This window comes from Melitaea cinxia, chromosome 11 (assembly GCF_905220565.1).
Source record: "Melitaea cinxia chromosome 11, ilMelCinx1.1, whole genome shotgun sequence".
Classification (NCBI taxonomy): domain Eukaryota; kingdom Metazoa; phylum Arthropoda; class Insecta; order Lepidoptera; family Nymphalidae; genus Melitaea; species Melitaea cinxia.
In genome coordinates, this window is record NC_059404.1 from 15,749,338 (window position 1) to 15,767,698 (window position 18,361).

The 18,361-nt window shown below is 34.1% G+C and overlaps 1 protein-coding gene across 2 annotated transcripts; it reads left to right on the forward strand.

The window, feature by feature from the left end:
• Positions 1-10,870: 10,870 nt before the first annotated feature.
• LOC123657570 (ras-related protein Rab-18) lies at positions 10,871-17,628 on the forward strand. Of its 2 annotated transcripts, XM_045593096.1 has the most exons (6): positions 10,871-11,212; positions 15,517-15,684; positions 15,812-15,953; positions 16,388-16,510; positions 17,248-17,388; positions 17,596-17,628. In XM_045593096.1, exons 1-5 carry the CDS (start codon positions 11,151-11,153, stop codon positions 17,365-17,367), a joined length of 615 nt encoding a protein of 204 aa, XP_045449052.1. In that variant the 5' UTR covers positions 10,871-11,150; the 3' UTR covers positions 17,368-17,388; positions 17,596-17,628. The 2 variants fall into 2 exon arrangements, with proteins under 2 accessions (XP_045449052.1, XP_045449051.1); XM_045593095.1 differs by lacking the exon at positions 17,596-17,628 and having other exon boundaries at positions 17,248-17,589.
• Positions 17,629-18,361: the final 733 nt, after the last annotated feature.

Below are 18,361 nucleotides of genomic sequence, written 5' to 3' on the forward strand. Positions count from 1 at the left end.
TGGAGGGGTTTGCTGACGATGTGGCAGCACTGATACTTGCACGTTCATATGAGACCGCGCAAAAATTGGCCAGCCTAGTCGCTACGGAAGTAAACGCGTGGTTAAATGAACACGGTATGGCTTTGGCCAAAGCGAAGACTGAGATGGTAGTACTTACAGCTCAGAGGTGGTTTCCGACTCCCTTTCGCGCACTTGTCGTGGATCAGCACATTGAAAGCAGAGGGTCCCTGAAATACCTCGGAGTTACGATCGACTCGAAACTTACGTTTAGAGATCAGGTTGTTTATGCTACCACCAAAGCGGCAAAGGCGGTGGCAAGCCTCTCCCGACTAATGCCAAATATCGGGGGACCAAGAAGTAGCCGTAGAAAATTGCTTATGAGTGTTTCAAGCTCAATAATGCTCTACGGAGCAGAAGTCTGGTCTGAGGCACTCAAAGTTGAGAAAAACCGTAGACAACTTGCATCTGTACAACGTAGAGGAGCGCTAAGGATAGCCTGTGCCTATCGAACGGTTTCTGAGGATGCAGCCCTGGTCATTGCGGGTGTGATTCCAATTGACCTTTTGGTGTTCGAGAGGAGACGCATTTTTGATACTCGGAGGGATGGCCGCGGACCTTTATTAGATGTTAGGACCCGGGAACGCGAGGAAACGCTGAATTTTTGGCAGGAGCGTTGGGACGCCAGTGAAAAGGGAAGGTGGACGTACCGTATTATTAAACGGGTCCGTGACTGGATGCTGCGTAGGCAGGGGGAACTGGATTACTACTTAACCCAGTTCTTATCAGGACATGGACAGTTTAACGAGTACTTGCATCGTATGGGGATCCGAAGCGATCCATACTGTCAGTACTGTCCGGAACACATAGATTCCGCCGAGCACACCTTCTTTGACTGTCGCCGCTGGTCTGAAATGCGGCTACGTTATCAGAATGAGAAGGAAATGCCTGATAGGGCAGAAGGAGTCATTCCATGGATGATGGCGACGAGTGACAATTGGCAAAGAATGTCGGAGTATGTGAGAGTGGTCCTGCAGGAGAAGAAAAAAGAGGAGAAATAGGAATCGGGGGACATGCCGTTATAAAACCGGCAGGGTGGAGTACCAAACACCTCGAAGTAATGCTAACGCGGTTCCGGGGTGTTGGTTACTAAAGCAAGAGAGGAGGGTTTTAGTGGGTAAAAATCCTACACTACCTACCAACAATAGCCAAAAGGTGTCTTTTGAAGATTTACCTCCTCTCTTTTTAAAAAAAAAAAAAAAAAAAACTAATTTGCATTAGTTACGTGTGAAATCAATACATTGGGTATGCTAATGTGTTAAGATTAAAGCTAAACGACTTGACTGAAATTTGCTTTTATTATGGCTATTTCTAGTATAGATTTGCGTGCTTATACCTAATTATTAGGTGAAAATTAAGGTGGCTTTAATTACCAAGTATAAGCTTAATGGCATTTTTTTAATAAGTAAAATACTCACAAGAATCGAACCTAAAATGCTGGAGACGAAAGAAGACAATTCATTGCCATCGGCCTCCAAAGACCAGTTATTAAGTATACTTTTTAGCATTAAATAAACAAATTGGATTATCAATAATAACTTGAAATTTATATAATCATGATCCCACAAACAACGAAAGGACCCTCCCCTACAGGGGAATATACGTTGACACTATCGGCCATCAGATGTTAATCTGGTAGGAAATAGATTGGTCTCATTTATCGCCATGATTTGCTTCCCAGAATGCCCTAAGGGACAAGAGTCCCCAGTTCACTATGGACAAGCTGAAATACTCATTTTTTCATTGTTGACCATTTCTTTTACAGTGGATTAAATCGTTTAAGATACGCGTTCCTTTTATTGCACCACCGCTTGTTGAGTTTTATTTTGTTTTTATTTTATACAAAGTTTTTATAACACATATTTTGTTAAGTATCAAACTGGCAAAAATCAATCAAATGTATTTAACTGCAGAACTTCGTATTATAGTGACAGATCATATTAACAGACGAATAATCGAACATAAAGGAAATATTAGTGCGGTAAAAGTACATAAATGGTTCTCTTTTATGTAACTTTACTTAAGAAGTATACAATCGACCCGGTCTCAGCTGAAAACTTTCCTTTCTTACATGGGTTGATTGGAAAAAATGGCTGATTAGACATAAGTCCCCTTATTGTACTTATATAACTTGTAAATATGTCAAAACTATATTTCATAATGTATTCGTGGTTTACTTAAGTATTATATCTATTATATAAATCTACAACATTGCACCAAAGTATTCGAACTCAAGTCAAAGAATTAGCTTTATATTACTTTGTAATTGTAATTCAAAATCCTTAACAAAACATAACTTACGAAACTTTTCCAAAGACAAATAAAAAATAAACTAAAACTTTTATAGGATAACACTAAAACAATAGGAGCGCCAAACGCGAAATTGACTAAATAAATTCCGTTGGAAACTAGCAAAGGGGTTACAGCAACGAGATTCAATGACGCATTAGCGAAAGTGAGATTTATTCCCGAATTGAATAATAAAGCTCCATTCAACGAGAGCTGAACGATCGAATTTGAATAAAGGTCCCAGAAATAGCGCCTCGAGCTTAGAAATGGGCATCAAACGGTTTATATTTTGATTTTCGCTGACCGTATTGATGTTTCACCGTGAATTCGAATATTAGTTTTTAACAAAAGTACTAAAGTGACATCCATATTCATATCATAAATTTACATATCTACGAACAGTAAAAATATAATAATAAGCTAGATAAGACAGAGATAAATTTTATTGTGTTTTATGTTTATTAATAATTAATAGCTGCCCGGACAGACTTCGTTCTGTCATAAGTTAATAGTGAACATTTTTTTTTAGTATTAAAATCTTCCGTAGGGCTTAGGGGTCATACAAAAAAAAATAGCCGAATAATTGTTCGAGCCATTCTCGAGTTATACGCTTAGCAACATTCATTTTTATTTATATAGATTTTACTAAATTTTTCATTTCTATTTTTTTTTAATAAAACTTCTGTACGCACGCTTGATTTGGAGGGTAAACTGGTGAATGCGTAACGAGAGCGTTACAAAAAGTGTGATCGGACGAGGCGAATGAAAGTTGAGAGAGATATATAAGTTAGTGAAGATAGAAAAAGTGAGAGTTACGTTACAAATATTACTGTAGGGACAACCAAAGAAGTTTTACTTCAGTCGTGTGGTCTAAAACACACTTTTTTAGAATAATATCTGATGATAGATAGCCTTATATAACTTATCTTAAACGCAAAATTCACTGAAGTTATCAACTTATAGGAATTTTGTACATTGTTTTTAAGACTCGTCAATTTTAAGTAGTATTTTTTGCCATTATTTAAAGTTTCTGCTTGAAAAGTACTAAACTATCGTCAAAACTCAAATTTTAGTATGTAACATTTTTTTTTTAATTTCTCGTGTTTATAGTTCGCTATCATCAAGTAGTTTATTGAAAAAATATTCTTAAAAACAACTGTACCGTGTACAATACGTCCATTTTGATTATTCTCTTATCTGTTGGTTCATTTATATTTCTTCTTCGTTTGTAAAGTGAAATAAATAGTCATAAAAACAACAATGAAAAATACTACGTATATACGACTATAATAAACCTTATTCATAAAATACAATGTCAATGTTTAGTAAAGCCTTAGTCACTAGGTGGCGCTGACCTCAATTATTACATCACGCTACTAAAGTTTTACGGGAAAATATATACAAGTTCCCCGCTACCTTTTATAAATATGTATTACAATTTTACTACTAGTCTCTAGCACAGACAGTGACAGTTACACAGTCTCTCTAGATTGGCACATTCTTAATTGAGTGTCCATGCTGTGCCTATTGACTGGGTTCTCTTAGTAAGTCTCAAGCTCATCACGTCACTGTGTTATTACCGCAATAGTAATCTAAGCAGCTTTTCTCTTCCTCCTGTTCCGTTAATCGTGTCGTCATAGTATCTCCGTGTCTAAATCTATATGTCGTTAACCGTACCTCCATCACCCCGGTAAACGACTCAATAACAAAGTCAAAATCAAATCTCATTACTAAGGGCCGGTTTCGCCTGTATACAAGTTACGGTCATTAGGACCTTTTATTTTGTTCTTAACCCTCCGTTGGTCGCGTGGGGTCTTTGAAAGCCCAGGTGTTACAGAAATGTAAAATATTAACATTTAAAACCATCTCAGCGATTCAATATTTTGGGTACCCTCCTAATTTGGATTATACTTGCTGCGTATACCCATTAACTTCAGTTCGTGTGTAAGTGGCGTAAGATACAAACGTGTTTTGTGCGTACGGGCTTTGAAAGACCCCACGCGACTAACCGCGTAAGTAAAATTTAACTGATTTTTTTAGTTTAGATTTCATTTGTAACATATTTTTATGTATTTTTTTTTTTGTTATTTTAAATTTAATTAACTGGTAAAATGGACGAAGAACAACAACGTCATATATCAACCTGGTTAGATGATGAAAATAACGATATTTACGGTGGTAGTAATGATGAAGATGGTGAAGGCGGTATATATCCGGATAAAAGGAGTAAGCATAACACTGATTCTGAGCAGAAATGTGAAGATGAATCTACAGAATAATACGAGGTATCTCGGGACGAACTGCTTGAGAATTGGGAATCTTTGCATGAGCATCGTCAGGTTCTGGAATTGTTGGACGAACAGCATGTGTTTGTGGAATCGAATAAACAACACATAGATTTGAAAAGTTCGTATAGAGATGATGATGAAGAGCCATTGATAAATATATCGTCACAAAAGTTTTTCATCGTCAAAAAGAGGGAGAGAAATGGGACCTACGAAATAAGTTGCAAATTGATTGATAAATTGCAGTGACATAAAAAAAAAAGAAAATAAAATGAGGAAGACACCTTTGCATTCATTATCCAAGATCATCAGATCGAAAATTCAAATCTGTTTGCCACTATTGTAAGGGTAACATATGCCTAACACGTATTAAAACGGTATAACCGACTGTGTCCAAAAAGATAATCGGTAAAAAAATGACTGACTTCAATTGGTAAAAGTTTATGTTTGTTTTTTTTTGTTGGTGTTTTCCAAATTTCACGTAACTGTCTTTGTTATTTTAGTGTTTTATATATAGATTTATTAAAAGGAGAATTTCCTGCATTTAGTTACATTAAAACATTTTTTTTGTGATTGTGATCTCAAGGAGAGAAATTTAGGTTCCTACTTTTAGATTGTAAGTTGAAGGCAGAAATATAAGAATATTTTTACGTAACTCGTTGTAGTTATATTGTAATTGGGTTAATTACCAATAATTTGCTAAGATAGCTAAGAAAATTTAATTAGATAGTTGTTTTTTAGGCTGTTTATTTTTGGGGTCTTGAGAGACCCCACGCGACCAACCGCGTAAATAAAAAATGCGCGACCGACCGAAGGTTAATCAATTAACTACAGCTTCAAAATTCTCATTTGCGAATATAAATATTTCATAAATATAGTGGAACTCGATGATAAAAAAAAAACAATTTGTTATAATATCGACGTAGGAAAACATATTTGCTGTAAGTAGACATATTGCAATTGTTCACCAGAGCCAAGAAACTTTATTGATTTCGGAAAAAAATTAATAGTGTCAGACCTATCCATGATATTGCTACCATTTTTGAAACATAGGTTTATTTAGCTGCCAGACACTATTTGCAATGTAAATTTTTTATCCAAAGTTACTATAAGTATATGTTTGGCTAGTTACAGCAAACAGTTTTTTAAATCACCTACCTTTAAAACGCTGTAACTAAGGAAGAAAAATGTACGCGTAGATGGAAATATTATTAATTTACAGGCGGTAAATATGCTGTATGTAGTAAATTTATTTATTTGGGTACTGCAATTCAAAATGTAAGATTAAATTTATAAGTATGATTAGATCTAGAAATGCAGTGAGTCAGTCGGTAATGTAATGTTTGGTTGAAAAAAAATGTCGTTTACCATTTGTAAAAAAAATGTGGTCTTTTGAATTGTTGAAACAAAATTTGAAACTCTAATTATACTGCCGGAACTTCGTTTCAACAATACGATGAATTAAAAAAGTATTTTTCTCTTTATATATAAGAGATAAAACGTAAAAAAATAAAATATTCAATATAAAAAGTAAGGCCCTAAAACTAGTTAGGAATGCAAGATGTAAATAAAAACATTGTATGCAATCAAAGAATGTTTATTTAAAACTAAAAAACAGAAACTTAGTGCCAATTTGCCTCATTTTATAGAACGAAAGATATAACAAAATACAATTATAATTGAAACTTAACATGAAGACATTGTGTTCAATCAAAAGCATATTTAAGGAAAAGTAAATAAACCATTGATATTAAAATTATGCTATCGCGAATCATTCACATTTTTTTTTTCAGTCATCTTCATCGGTTTCAGGTAAACAGTCATTTGTTTTACAGCTGTACTTAAAACCTAAATATTCTTTGGCGTAAATATTTGGAATTACTTTTTTCTCTACTAATTTTTTTAAGTCATTATATTTTTGTTGGGATATTGGTAACTTAGTCAAATATAAATTTGATTTCGGCATTGCACTATTGAGGCTGCTCAATTGCACTTCAATTGTTTTAGTTTGTGGCAACATTGAGTTTTTCACATACATCACATTTGGTTTACACCTTTTAAATGTAACCACACGCATCTTTGAAATATTGATTCTTTGGTTTTTCTTAAAAGTATTATTTGTTATTTCTTCAAATCCCATAAAATTTGTTCCTTCAAGTGTGGTTACTTTGTAAGGAAAGGGGTTCTTCCTGGCTATTTCTACAATAGTAGGCCATTGAGATGGAGCCCATACTATTGTTTTCTTTACTGCTCGTTCTATCACAGAATGCATGCTATCTACAGGCATATATGTATGGCCAGGGATCAAGTAGTTCATCTGAATAACTTCAAGATTAATACACCTAGATAATGCAAAGCGAAACATAGATAAAACGGTCTTATTTTTGTTTTGTCCGTAGCAGGAATCGGAATACAATAATAAGGTCTTAACTTTGACTTGAGAATCAACTTCCATTATATAATTTAGTAAACATGTCGAAATCTCATTTTCTCCACGATGGGCATCTGTTTCATTCCATATATTACAGAGCCCTACCTGCGTGTTACTTTCATAAATTGTGAAATTATACACTGATATTTTTCGGCTATTATAAAGGGCCATGTTGTCGCCGTGTGGAGTATTAAGCACTTTCTGCATGTCAAAGCTGGCACAGATAACACTTTTATCTGCCTTGTTAAGATTCTGATGACATAAAAATCGTTTGTATGATTCTTCTTTCTCTTTTATGTGCTCGTTTAACTCGTTCATTTCCTCTTCAGTTTTCACCTCGAAGGTTTTTGTGGCCAAACACTGAATATCATTATCATTTATCCTTTTTTGGGATATGGAAGCCAGTATTGAAAGTACTACGAAACCATTTTGAAAAAACTTTAAAAGACATAGGTTTTACATTTTCACCGCTGCAGTGCTCTTTGTAAATATTGTACAAGTTAGTAATATTTTTGAAATTTTCTGGCAGGTACAGTCGTGTGGAATCTTTGCGACAATAATGAGAAGGCAATAATGGCAGAGACATAACAAAAGACTTGGCTTTGGCGATGACTTCCGGTGATGTTTTATTATGACCACCGTTTTTTACCTCTTTCGTCAAGTTTGGAAAAATTGTCTGTTGAATTTTGCAGTGTATACAAAATAAATCTCTGCGTCACATCGAGAGTCGCGATAAGAAATTGTTGGCAGACCTTTCTCCTTCCTTCTCCTTCATTAATAAAATATTCGTATGTGATGCTCCGTCTAGATACTCCTCTATTTTGTGACGTGTGGTTCTTTACACTTTTTTTATGAAAGCATTGAGCAATCCAATCTTTGCGCCTTTGCGTACACTTAAGATTCCAAAAATAGTTAAATAAATTTATACGCCGTTCTTCGGTTATGTTTTCACAGTTATTTCTACATTTTTTGCCAGTACATGGGTTTGGTTTCATTTTTTTTCCTCAATAGATTTTCCTTTTCTAGTTAAATATTGTTTCCCTTTTTCCTTTTCTTCTTCATTTTCTTTTTTAATCAACGCTTTTGTTTTATTTTTTTTCTATATTTATGTGCCTATGATTTGTCTTTGTTGTTATTTTGTCTTTATGTTTGCCTTGCTTGTTCGTATTTCTTTTTGAAGTTTTAGTGTGTTGATCTCCATCTTCCATCTCGTCAGATGACTCTTCCTCTTCACTCCAATCTGTTGAGTCATCTGATGCAAATGCTTCATTTACTAATAACGTATCCACATCGTCTACATAATCAAGATAACATTTATCGAAATTTAGTTTTTTCTTGCATCTTTTAGGATTTATCCTTCTGGTACCTCTGTCCTCTGTTATCTGTATTTTGTTTGTTTCAGGGGATGGTAAACTACTTCGAAACTGTATCTGTACCAGGTTGCTGTCACTCGTTCTAGGGAACATTGATAGACTTGGAGATCCTATTGGCACTATATTGCTCTCAATTGTAGAACTATTTTCAGGAATAAATTGCATCTGCACAACGCCATTTATAGCAGTACTTATGCCAGGAATCAGAGAATAGCTTGAAGATGATACTTGCACTACGTCGCTCTCAATCGCAAAACTCGTTGAAGGTACTAGAGATGGACGCCGAAACTGTAGCACGTTACTTTGAGTAGCAACTGGAGATGGGCCTTGAAGTTGCGTTTGCACGTGACTCTCTACTGCTGCACATGTTCTAAGACCGGAGGGTAGACTTTCTGGGTCCATCAATTTTACGTTGCTTTCGATCATAGCTCTCTTCTCAGTAGCTGGTGATTTACTTTGAGGCTGTTCCATATTGCTCTCAACATCACCACCTAATTCTGGGATAGAATAGAGACATTGGGTTTTGATTTGCTTACCATCATTCTCAACTGAAAAGTAGGCTTTACAAGCTGTTAAATGTGGAATACTTTCATCCAAAACATCTTCATTCTCGACGGTTATAGTAAAATCTAATTTAGCGTGTTTTGTAATACATGTTTCGTGGGTGATTTCGCAATCTTTATGCAAGTCTGTTGGGATTTCCTTCAAGCCCGAGGCTTGAAGCGGTGGCGGTATAATTTGTCTTAGTATATGGTCGGTTGCAGCTATGTATTTTTCTGGGTTTCGAAAAGTTGGAGTCAATTCTTTGCTACTAGTCATGTCCTCTTCCAAATTCCATGTATGTCGTGGTGTCGTTTTGCAATTGTTTTGCGAAAAATTATTAGATTCATCGGTCTGTGATTTTATTGTTTTGTTGTTCAATTTCGACGGAATTAAATTGCCTTGTAGGTATAGTTCGTTTCTTAATATTTGTATTTTAGGTTTCTTTCTTGAATGCTCTTCAACAATGTCTTCTTGAAGAGGTTTCAATTCGTCCATCCATTCCCTGCGTTTCGCCATCTAAAATAAGCAATGCAGCTTAAAAAAAATATCTTGTTACCCTCGTTGGTCTATTGATTGTGATTGCTGATTATAGGTCATGAGGTTCCGGTTTCGATTCCCGGCTATGTAAAAGTGTAATATGTGGTTTTACTGTTGTGAAACTATCTCAATTGCAGCTCGCAACCGGGTTTGTGCTCGTAGTATATTGGTTGGTTCGCCACCAGTCACATTGGAGACTAAATACGTCGGTGAAATGCCTACTCCGTCAGGGATTATAGGTGTAACGATATTCATAAATAATCTGTAGACGGACAAGTAAATTGATCATTTTTATACTTTGAAACTACCTAGAAAAAATGCTTAAACCTAATTATGGCAAATTACAAATATCTTTGCTTGTATCAGATAGATTCGATTAAGATACAGTACGTAAATAATTATCGACACTTAATAATAATTATTCGGAAAATTTACTTACGTTTTCGTGATATAATACTCAGGTTCAATCTAAATCACGCCACTTATTACGGATACTCAGCATACACGACGTTTCAAATCAAATGCCACGCTTATAATGAGACAATAACAGAATGTCGTACCAGGAACAAAGGGTGCGGGCGGAGCCGGTAGCGATGCGGTAACACCGACACAACTTCAAAGTACTATCATTTTTTCAATGGCGTAACAGTAAAATGAATTGATAAATGATTTATCAAAATGCATTATCTGAAATTTCTAAAAAATCACAGGTTTTTAAAATGCATTATGTGGTGTGAGCTTTTAAAGCAAATACGTGATGATTTGCTGTAAATAACAAAAACTAAGACTGTAGGTTCCCTAAACTTGCTGTAAGTAAACGAATGTAAAAATCACACGCCACAGAAATGCTGTAAGTAGCGTTAAGTTTTTAAATGGGAAGAAGTAAGTATTTGTAAAGCAAAAAATGCAGTCTTTCTTTTGCTGTAAGTACAAAATGTCTAAAATGACTAGATTTTGCTCTACATACAGCATTTAATCTTGCTAAAAAAAAATATAAGTACGGGCGTTTTCAACGGCGTATGTAATTTTTTTTTCATCGTAGAGACACACGACCCGGGTCATTCGATGCGGCTTTTTTTTCTGATTCCAATGGTAGTAAAAAGTCACTTTACGTATTTTGTCTACTTACAGCAAATATGCTTTCCTACGTCGATATAAACTCTCATCTAATCTGTTTCATCAAATTGAATAAAATATCCACAAACGGTGAAATTGGCCCTAGATAGATAAAACATTTTACATATTAATAATGATTTTGGTTAGGCATTGATTAATGATTTTAACGTAAATAGTAATTAACGAATATAAAGCAATATAATTTCGTTGCATGAACAAAACGCAAAAACGTCATCGCTATTTTCATTTGCAATGCGCATAATGTCAAATGTCAAATAGTAAATGGGAATTTGTTTTTTTTGTGTCTCATTTATTCCAAAACTTAGAAAATTATAACATATTTACTATAATTGTACATAGATCGAATTTGTGATCATTACCAGTGCTAATATACTTTGTTTACAATAATAATTGTTGTGTTACTTCCGTCATTGCACAACAAAGGCGTTATTAAGACATTTTTATTGAACTACCGAAAGGTTTACTAACTGAAAGGTTTTTGATACAGTTCGAATAATTATGGATTACGTTACAGCACTTAAAATTCTCGTAATCGGTGAGAGTGGAGTTGGGAAATCAAGGTAAGATTTTACTTTGAATAAATTGTATGACTCATATAGGGAAATTAAATAGTATTTATCTCTTATTCAAAATATAAGATAATTACTTTACTGGTGTGCTATATCGTTGGTAGTATATTTATCTAAATGACACGTAAGTTGTATCAACAATCAATATATATACAGTATTCCTAAATCAAATTCATGGCTTAAAACAATAGATAGCATTTGATTAAATAGGAACTCTTGTCATAAAATAATCGCAACTGTATAGAACTGGCAACTAATAGACATTAAAAACAATAAAAAACATTTTATTTATTCTTTTATTAATCTGTAGACAAAAGGAATCAATCACGCATGGGTCAATTTTTAGGTACTACATATTAGTCCTATGTTGGTGTTTGTGGACAAATGACAGAAATAAGTATTTAGTATGCATGCAATATATTTACATATTATACTATCGTCATTTATGTGACCTGCAATAAATGTTAACAGTAAATTAATCATTTATATTATACTTTGTTATTAAAGTCTACTGGTTATTATAATTACGTAGTTGTATATTATTAACTTATTGAATTTTTCATTATAGCATTCATTTTTAATCTATATAAATAAAAATGAATGTTGCAAAGCGCACAACTCGAGAATGGCTCGATCAATTCAGCTAATTTATTTTTATGTATTTTCCTTAAGGCCCACGGAAGGTTATAATACTAAAAAAAAAAGTTAAAAAAATTGCTTAATTTAATTTTTACTATTAAACGTTGACAGATATAAAAAAAATGATGTCTGTTCGGGCAGCTAGTAATAAATAAATATCTTATAACATATATGGTCTTCTATTCATATGATAAGCAACTTAATGCTTGTGTTATAGGTAACAGCTGAGTGTTATAGTAATTTTTTTCTATAATTATAAATGAAAATAATACACTTATAGATATATAAATAGAAATATAACATCCAGACTGAGCAGAAAGCAGGATCACTATAAACTACGCCAACGGATTTGAATAATTTGGTATTCAATGTCGTTAACTGAATATTGGTTATACATAATATGAGTTTCTATGAGTTTCATTAATTATGAATTTTGATTCATTTGAAGAACGATTGGCTTATGTTTAAAATATTAACAGATAAACACTGTAAACATTATACCATTCTATCTTTAGAAGAATTGTCTATGTGAAATAATATTTGTTTAAAAGCAAAGTTGTTACGGTTTTGATTCGAGTTCTAAGTTCAAATGGTGGACTCGAGTCATGATTCGTATACCGTATAAATCAATAAAAAATCGTAAAAAAAAAATAAGTTTGACATCACTAATCTCTTTATTCATTATTATTATATATTAAAACATTTGTTATAGAACATTATATTTCCTTATAGCTTTCATAGCAACTGCCCTGGTGTAGTGGTGCGTATAGACGCTCTCTTATTTTATTCAAGGTCTAAATTGGCAACTAATTTGTTTTCATAGAATTTACTGCTCTGGTGTAGAGGTGCGTCTAAAATACTGACAGTTTGCAGGTTCGATGCCCGCTTGGGATGGATGTTTTTTTTATATAAGTAATATACATCCACGGGCTTTTGAACCCATGCCCTTTTTTATTTCAAAACCATGCTATTTTTTTTAAATCAAGGTAGGCGTTACTCAACAACATCATTGTTTAAGTTAGACTAACTTAATGTCTCCAACAGAGATCTGAGTCCACGGACCGGTTCTTATTCTAACATATAATACAATTTTTTTTTTTTTGTGTAACTATTCTATCATTTATTCTAGATTTATAAATGTTTCTATGATTTTTGTATTCTTATTATTATAATTATTAATTTTCTCGTTTTTCCTTTTTTTTTTTAAAGTTGTTTTATATAATGATGATGATGGGATGGATGTTTGTTTTGTAAAGATATTTCTTTCCAGTTTGGATGTCTGTCCTTGTGCATGTGCGTGTCCAGAGAGCTCCTTAAGCCGTCGGTCCCAGTTGTTATCATAAATACCTGATAGCTTACTCATAATAGCAATGCTCATAGTAGGGAACATATCAAACAATCCGCAGTGAAGCAGCGTGGTGGATTAAGCTTCTACATGGAGAAAGAACTTTATGCCCAGCAGTGGGATGCTACAGACTGAATCAAATAGCTGTCGTGTTGTATCACTAGAGAAAAGAATTCGAGCTGCAATGTATGGAGATCTTAAGAATGCAGCATTACATTGCATTTTCAATAATTTTATTAGAGTCAGAATATAACGGTAGTGGGCAGTTTTTAAGAATAATAATCTCGAAATGTCTAATACGCTATTCTGTTTTAATTTGGTTGATAGAGAACTATTTTTGGTTTTATCAACATGTATATATTTGTTGGAAAAAAAAGTTTGCCAGGCCAAATCAGTGTCCGAAATACATTTTCTAATCACAGCTGATATAGATCTCGCTAGACACCCTTGCTCCTCTAGGACCTCGTTTAACGAGCCGGAATATTTTGATGACATTAAGAACTAAAATTTTCAAATGGAACCGAATTATTATCAATGATTACGGTTGATGAATTATCGGTTAAAATAGGTAATAAATGCACTAATTCATTAGCACTAGATTCATTGGTTGTTTTAAAACTATTTTACGTGATATCGCATTAAACAATGTAGACTTATATAAACACGCACATAAAGTCACGGTTGCGGGTTCGATCCCCGCACATGACAAACATTTGTATTGGCCATACAGGTGTTTGCCGTGGTCTGAGGGTTAGTGCAGTGCTTGTGGGTCTTCCCACCGTGTCTCGGAGAGCACGTTAAGCCGTCGGTCCTGGTTGTTATCATGTACACCTGATAGCGATCGTTACTCATAGTAAGGAATATATCCGCCAAGCCGCATTGGAGCAGCGTGGTGGATTAAGCTCTGATCCTTCTCTTACATGGGGAAAGAGGCCTATGCCCAGATGTGGGATATTACAGGCTGAAGCGTATAAAGTCACTATAAAGGCGTTGCTACGGCGTCGGCAGCACGGAGACCAGCTGTAAGGGTGGCCGGCTGCCTGTCTCAGACCGCTGTGTTTGCTCCGCAACGCCACGCTCAGGAAATCTGAAAAAGAGAAACCGTTAAAACGGGATCTCTTAATTTATTATAATTCAATTTGATGTCAATTTAATAAAGTAATATTATCGAAATAATTTTCTTCTTCTGTATATATTAAAATTCTGTGTGGCTACGGCACCAAAGAATATAGCCACCCCCTCTCTTCCCGTGGGTGTTGTAAGAGGCGACTAAGGGATAACAAGGTTCCACTAACACCTTGGAACTTTAGTTTTTTATATCGAAGTCTCATTTAATTTTTTTTTTTTTTTTGTGAGTTTTAATTAATTTTTTACTAAACCACGGCGGATAAGAACTAGTTTTTACTTTCTTTAATGGAACGAACGAAATGGAATGTACTGTGTGGCTACGGTACTAAAGAATATAGCCACCCCCTCTCTTCCCGTGGGTGTCGTAAGTGGCGACTAAGGGATAACACAGTTCCACAGCTACCACCTTGGAACTTAAAAGCCGACCGATGGCGGGATAACCATCCAACTGCTGGCTTTGAAATGCACAGGCCGAAGACAGGCAGCAGCGTCTTCGGTGAGTGCGTGACAAAGCCAGCCCTGCGGTCACCAACCCGCCTGCCTAGCGTGGTGACTATGGACAAATCACGTGAGTTCACGCATTTTTGACGCGAACTTGTGGAGGCCTATGTCCAGCAGTGGACTGCAATAGGCTGAAATGATGATGATATATTAAAATGAATGTTTGTCTGTATGTACATTATAGAATCGTAATCTATGCATTTGATCATGTCATGATCTCCAGCAAAGTGTTCTGCATGAGCCCACAAAGGTTTCTGAGTTATTACGACAAATAAAATAAGATAAAAAGCGTAGTAACGCGCGCAGGGTACAGCTAGTAAAACATAAAAATAAAATTAAGAGAGAAATTTTTTGAAGTTGACATCAAATTGACGGTTAATTATACTAGCTAATATTGTTTATAAGTTAATCATAAAGGTTTACAAGTATACTTGTTGTTGGAAGTTTTTAGATTCTGTTATTTAGGAATTTTTTCACTTCAGCCTATCGCAGACCACTGCTAGACACGGGCCTCCACAAGCTTGCGCCAAAAATGGCGTGAACTCATGTGTGTTGCATTTAGGAATTATGCATATCTAATTATTTTTTTCTAATGTAACAAATAATTAAAAAAAAAATTATAAATATTATTATGGTCTCAAATTATTAGTAAATTTTATAAATAAGCTAATTTCTATTTTAGTATTATCCTGGCCTTTACAACAGGGGACTACAATGCTTCCTTCCCGGCCACCATAGGAGTCGACTACAAGTGTAAAGTAATGGATGTCAATGGTTTAAAAGTAAAACTTGGTATTTGGGATACAGCCGGCCAGGAAAGGTACAGAACGCTGACAAATAGTTTCTACAGGTAAGGAATATGAATTAAAAACAATTTGACTTGGCTTGTCAAATTATTTAAGAAATTAATAGTACCTACCTACTTATTTCTATTTTAAGACGTCTACTTAATTACATTTAAAAATATATTATTTTAGAGATGCACACGGAGCGATTTTAGTATATGATGTATCAGAACCAAAAACGTTACAAAAATTAAACGAATGGGTCGAAGAACTACAAGTTTATTCAACTAAAAAGAATATCGTCTGTTTAGTCGTTGGAAATAAGATAGATAAGGTATTGTTTATATACATTTTCATTTAAATATTTTGTTTATTTATTTTATTTACACTTTAATTTTATAATTTTTCAACACTTTTTTTTTAATAAGTTTATAATTGGCAAGTGACGCGATCCTTTAAAAATCCCTTAAATTAAAACGAATGAACAATTGATTCAATAACTTTTTTTTTTTTCTAAAAAAAAAGTTATTAATTGAAGTCTTAGTCAATAATACTAAAACTTTTTTTCTAACAAAGGGGAGGGCCCTAGGTGGGAACTCCCCTTTTAAATAGATCTTAAGAATCATTAATTTATTTAGTCTTAGTCAATAATATTAAAACTTTTTTTCTAACAAGGGGAGGGCCCTAGGTGGGAACTCCCCTTTTAAATAGATCTTAAGAATCATAAATTTATTTATATATCTGCTCACATTTTTACCGTTTTTATAGCCACGCGCAGTTACCAGAGAAGCGGGGCAGGCGTTTGCACAAAAACATAGAATGCTCTTTATCGAAAGCAGTGCGAAGACTCAAGAAGGAATTAATTTGGCCTTTGAAGAACTGGTGCAAAAGGTGAGATTATCTTATTTAGTTAAACTTGTGATTTTTTAAGAGAGATGCCCAAACTGAACAATAATTCTACGTTTAGTCGTGTCCAATGCTGGACAATGTTATTGACGGTACAAAGCCTAACAATATTAACAATAAACGCTTCACACTCAACGGTCCCCAGTAGGATTTTCTCCTGTATTGGGGCTCCGGAAATACACACAATACACAAGCACAACGCCCAGACCACGACTAACATCTATATGGTCGATGCAAATGTCTGTCGTGAGCGGGAATCGAACCCGCGACCGCTAGCGTAACAGCCAGTGCTATGACGTTATAGTTGTGATTATTCTCAAACATAGCCCGACTTCAGTTCACATCGATAATTAAAGTACAATACCTACACATTATTATGGATTGAAAGGCTACGTGACAGATCTTGCTCAAATTTCAAATAAAGAATCATCGAAATCGATTCATACCCAGTAAAAAAAAAAAAAAATCTAATTGAGAAGATCCTTCTTTTTTCGAAGTCAATTAAAAATAATAAATGAAACTTAATCTGACTTGAAAAATAAAAAAAAAAATGACTAGATTTTAATTGATCTATAAATTGGTTTTGCAAAACTAATAGCCCACTTTCAGTTTTAATTAAAATCGTCTGTGCTGTTCCGTGAGTTTTTTTTTCCTATTTCCATTAGTTTCGTAAATAGTTTTAAGTTTTTATATATGTTTGTCAATAGAAATATTTATTTTAGATAATAGAGACGCCAGGTCTCTGGGAGTCAACTGGATCATCTTCGAACATTCGAGTTTCAAGCGAAGAGAGCAGAAAGCAAAATGAATCGTCATGTTACGACTATACTTGCTCTATATAATATACACTACATATTTCATAGGTTGGCTATATGAAGGGTTGTTATTTTTATTTAGTAACTATCATGTCATGCGCTTTTTACTCGCGAAAAATGTACAAAAAGTCACGATTTCTCTACAATTTTTATTGTCTTAAAACCATTACAATCCTTTTTGTTACCAAATATCTCTTATGTTCAGACATAATTTTATTGTATGAATAAAAGCACATTAAATAATCATCACTTCAGCCTATGGCAGTCCACTGCTGGACATAGGCCTCCCCAAGTTCGCGCCAGACATCCCGGTTTTCCGCAATCCTATCCAGCCTTCACCGGCAATCTTACGTAGATCGTCGGTCCAACGGGCCGGAGGACGTCCCACACTGCGTTTGCCAACATCACATTAAATAAATACTCAATAAAATAAAATAAATAGTTTAGAACTGAGTTAATTTTATTTGTCAACCATTTTTAACATTTAAAGATTTTTAAGTACATTTACCATATCAACAGACTAAAAATGTTTATTAAAAAAAAGCCAATCTTATTGTACGATGTGATATTTTATAAAGTTAGCTTTTGTATATATGTATTTAAAAATTTATTTAAAAAAATGTGCAGAGATGTTTGAAAATCTGTCAAAATTTTTCTTGTCTGAATAACTTACTTCAACACCTTCATTTGAACAGGCGTTATGCGTTCTAATTGACTACGACTTCACTATTTTCTTGAAGCGAATAGATTAAAATGATAATTTCTTAATAATTATAACAAACTTTCTAATATTTTTTCGGAGGTTTGGAACCAATCTAATTCCTTTTATACGAAATCTACTATAATGTAAATACCTCACCAAAAAAAAAAACAGCCTATTACAGACGAGTTAACTTTCAAATGATGTCGTCGTAGGTGGAATTGTGTAAAAATATGGTTTGGCTAATTTAAAAAGTTACTTCCAAAAATATGCTTTACGTCTTTTTCAAAAAAAAATCATATAATATGACGTCATAATCAC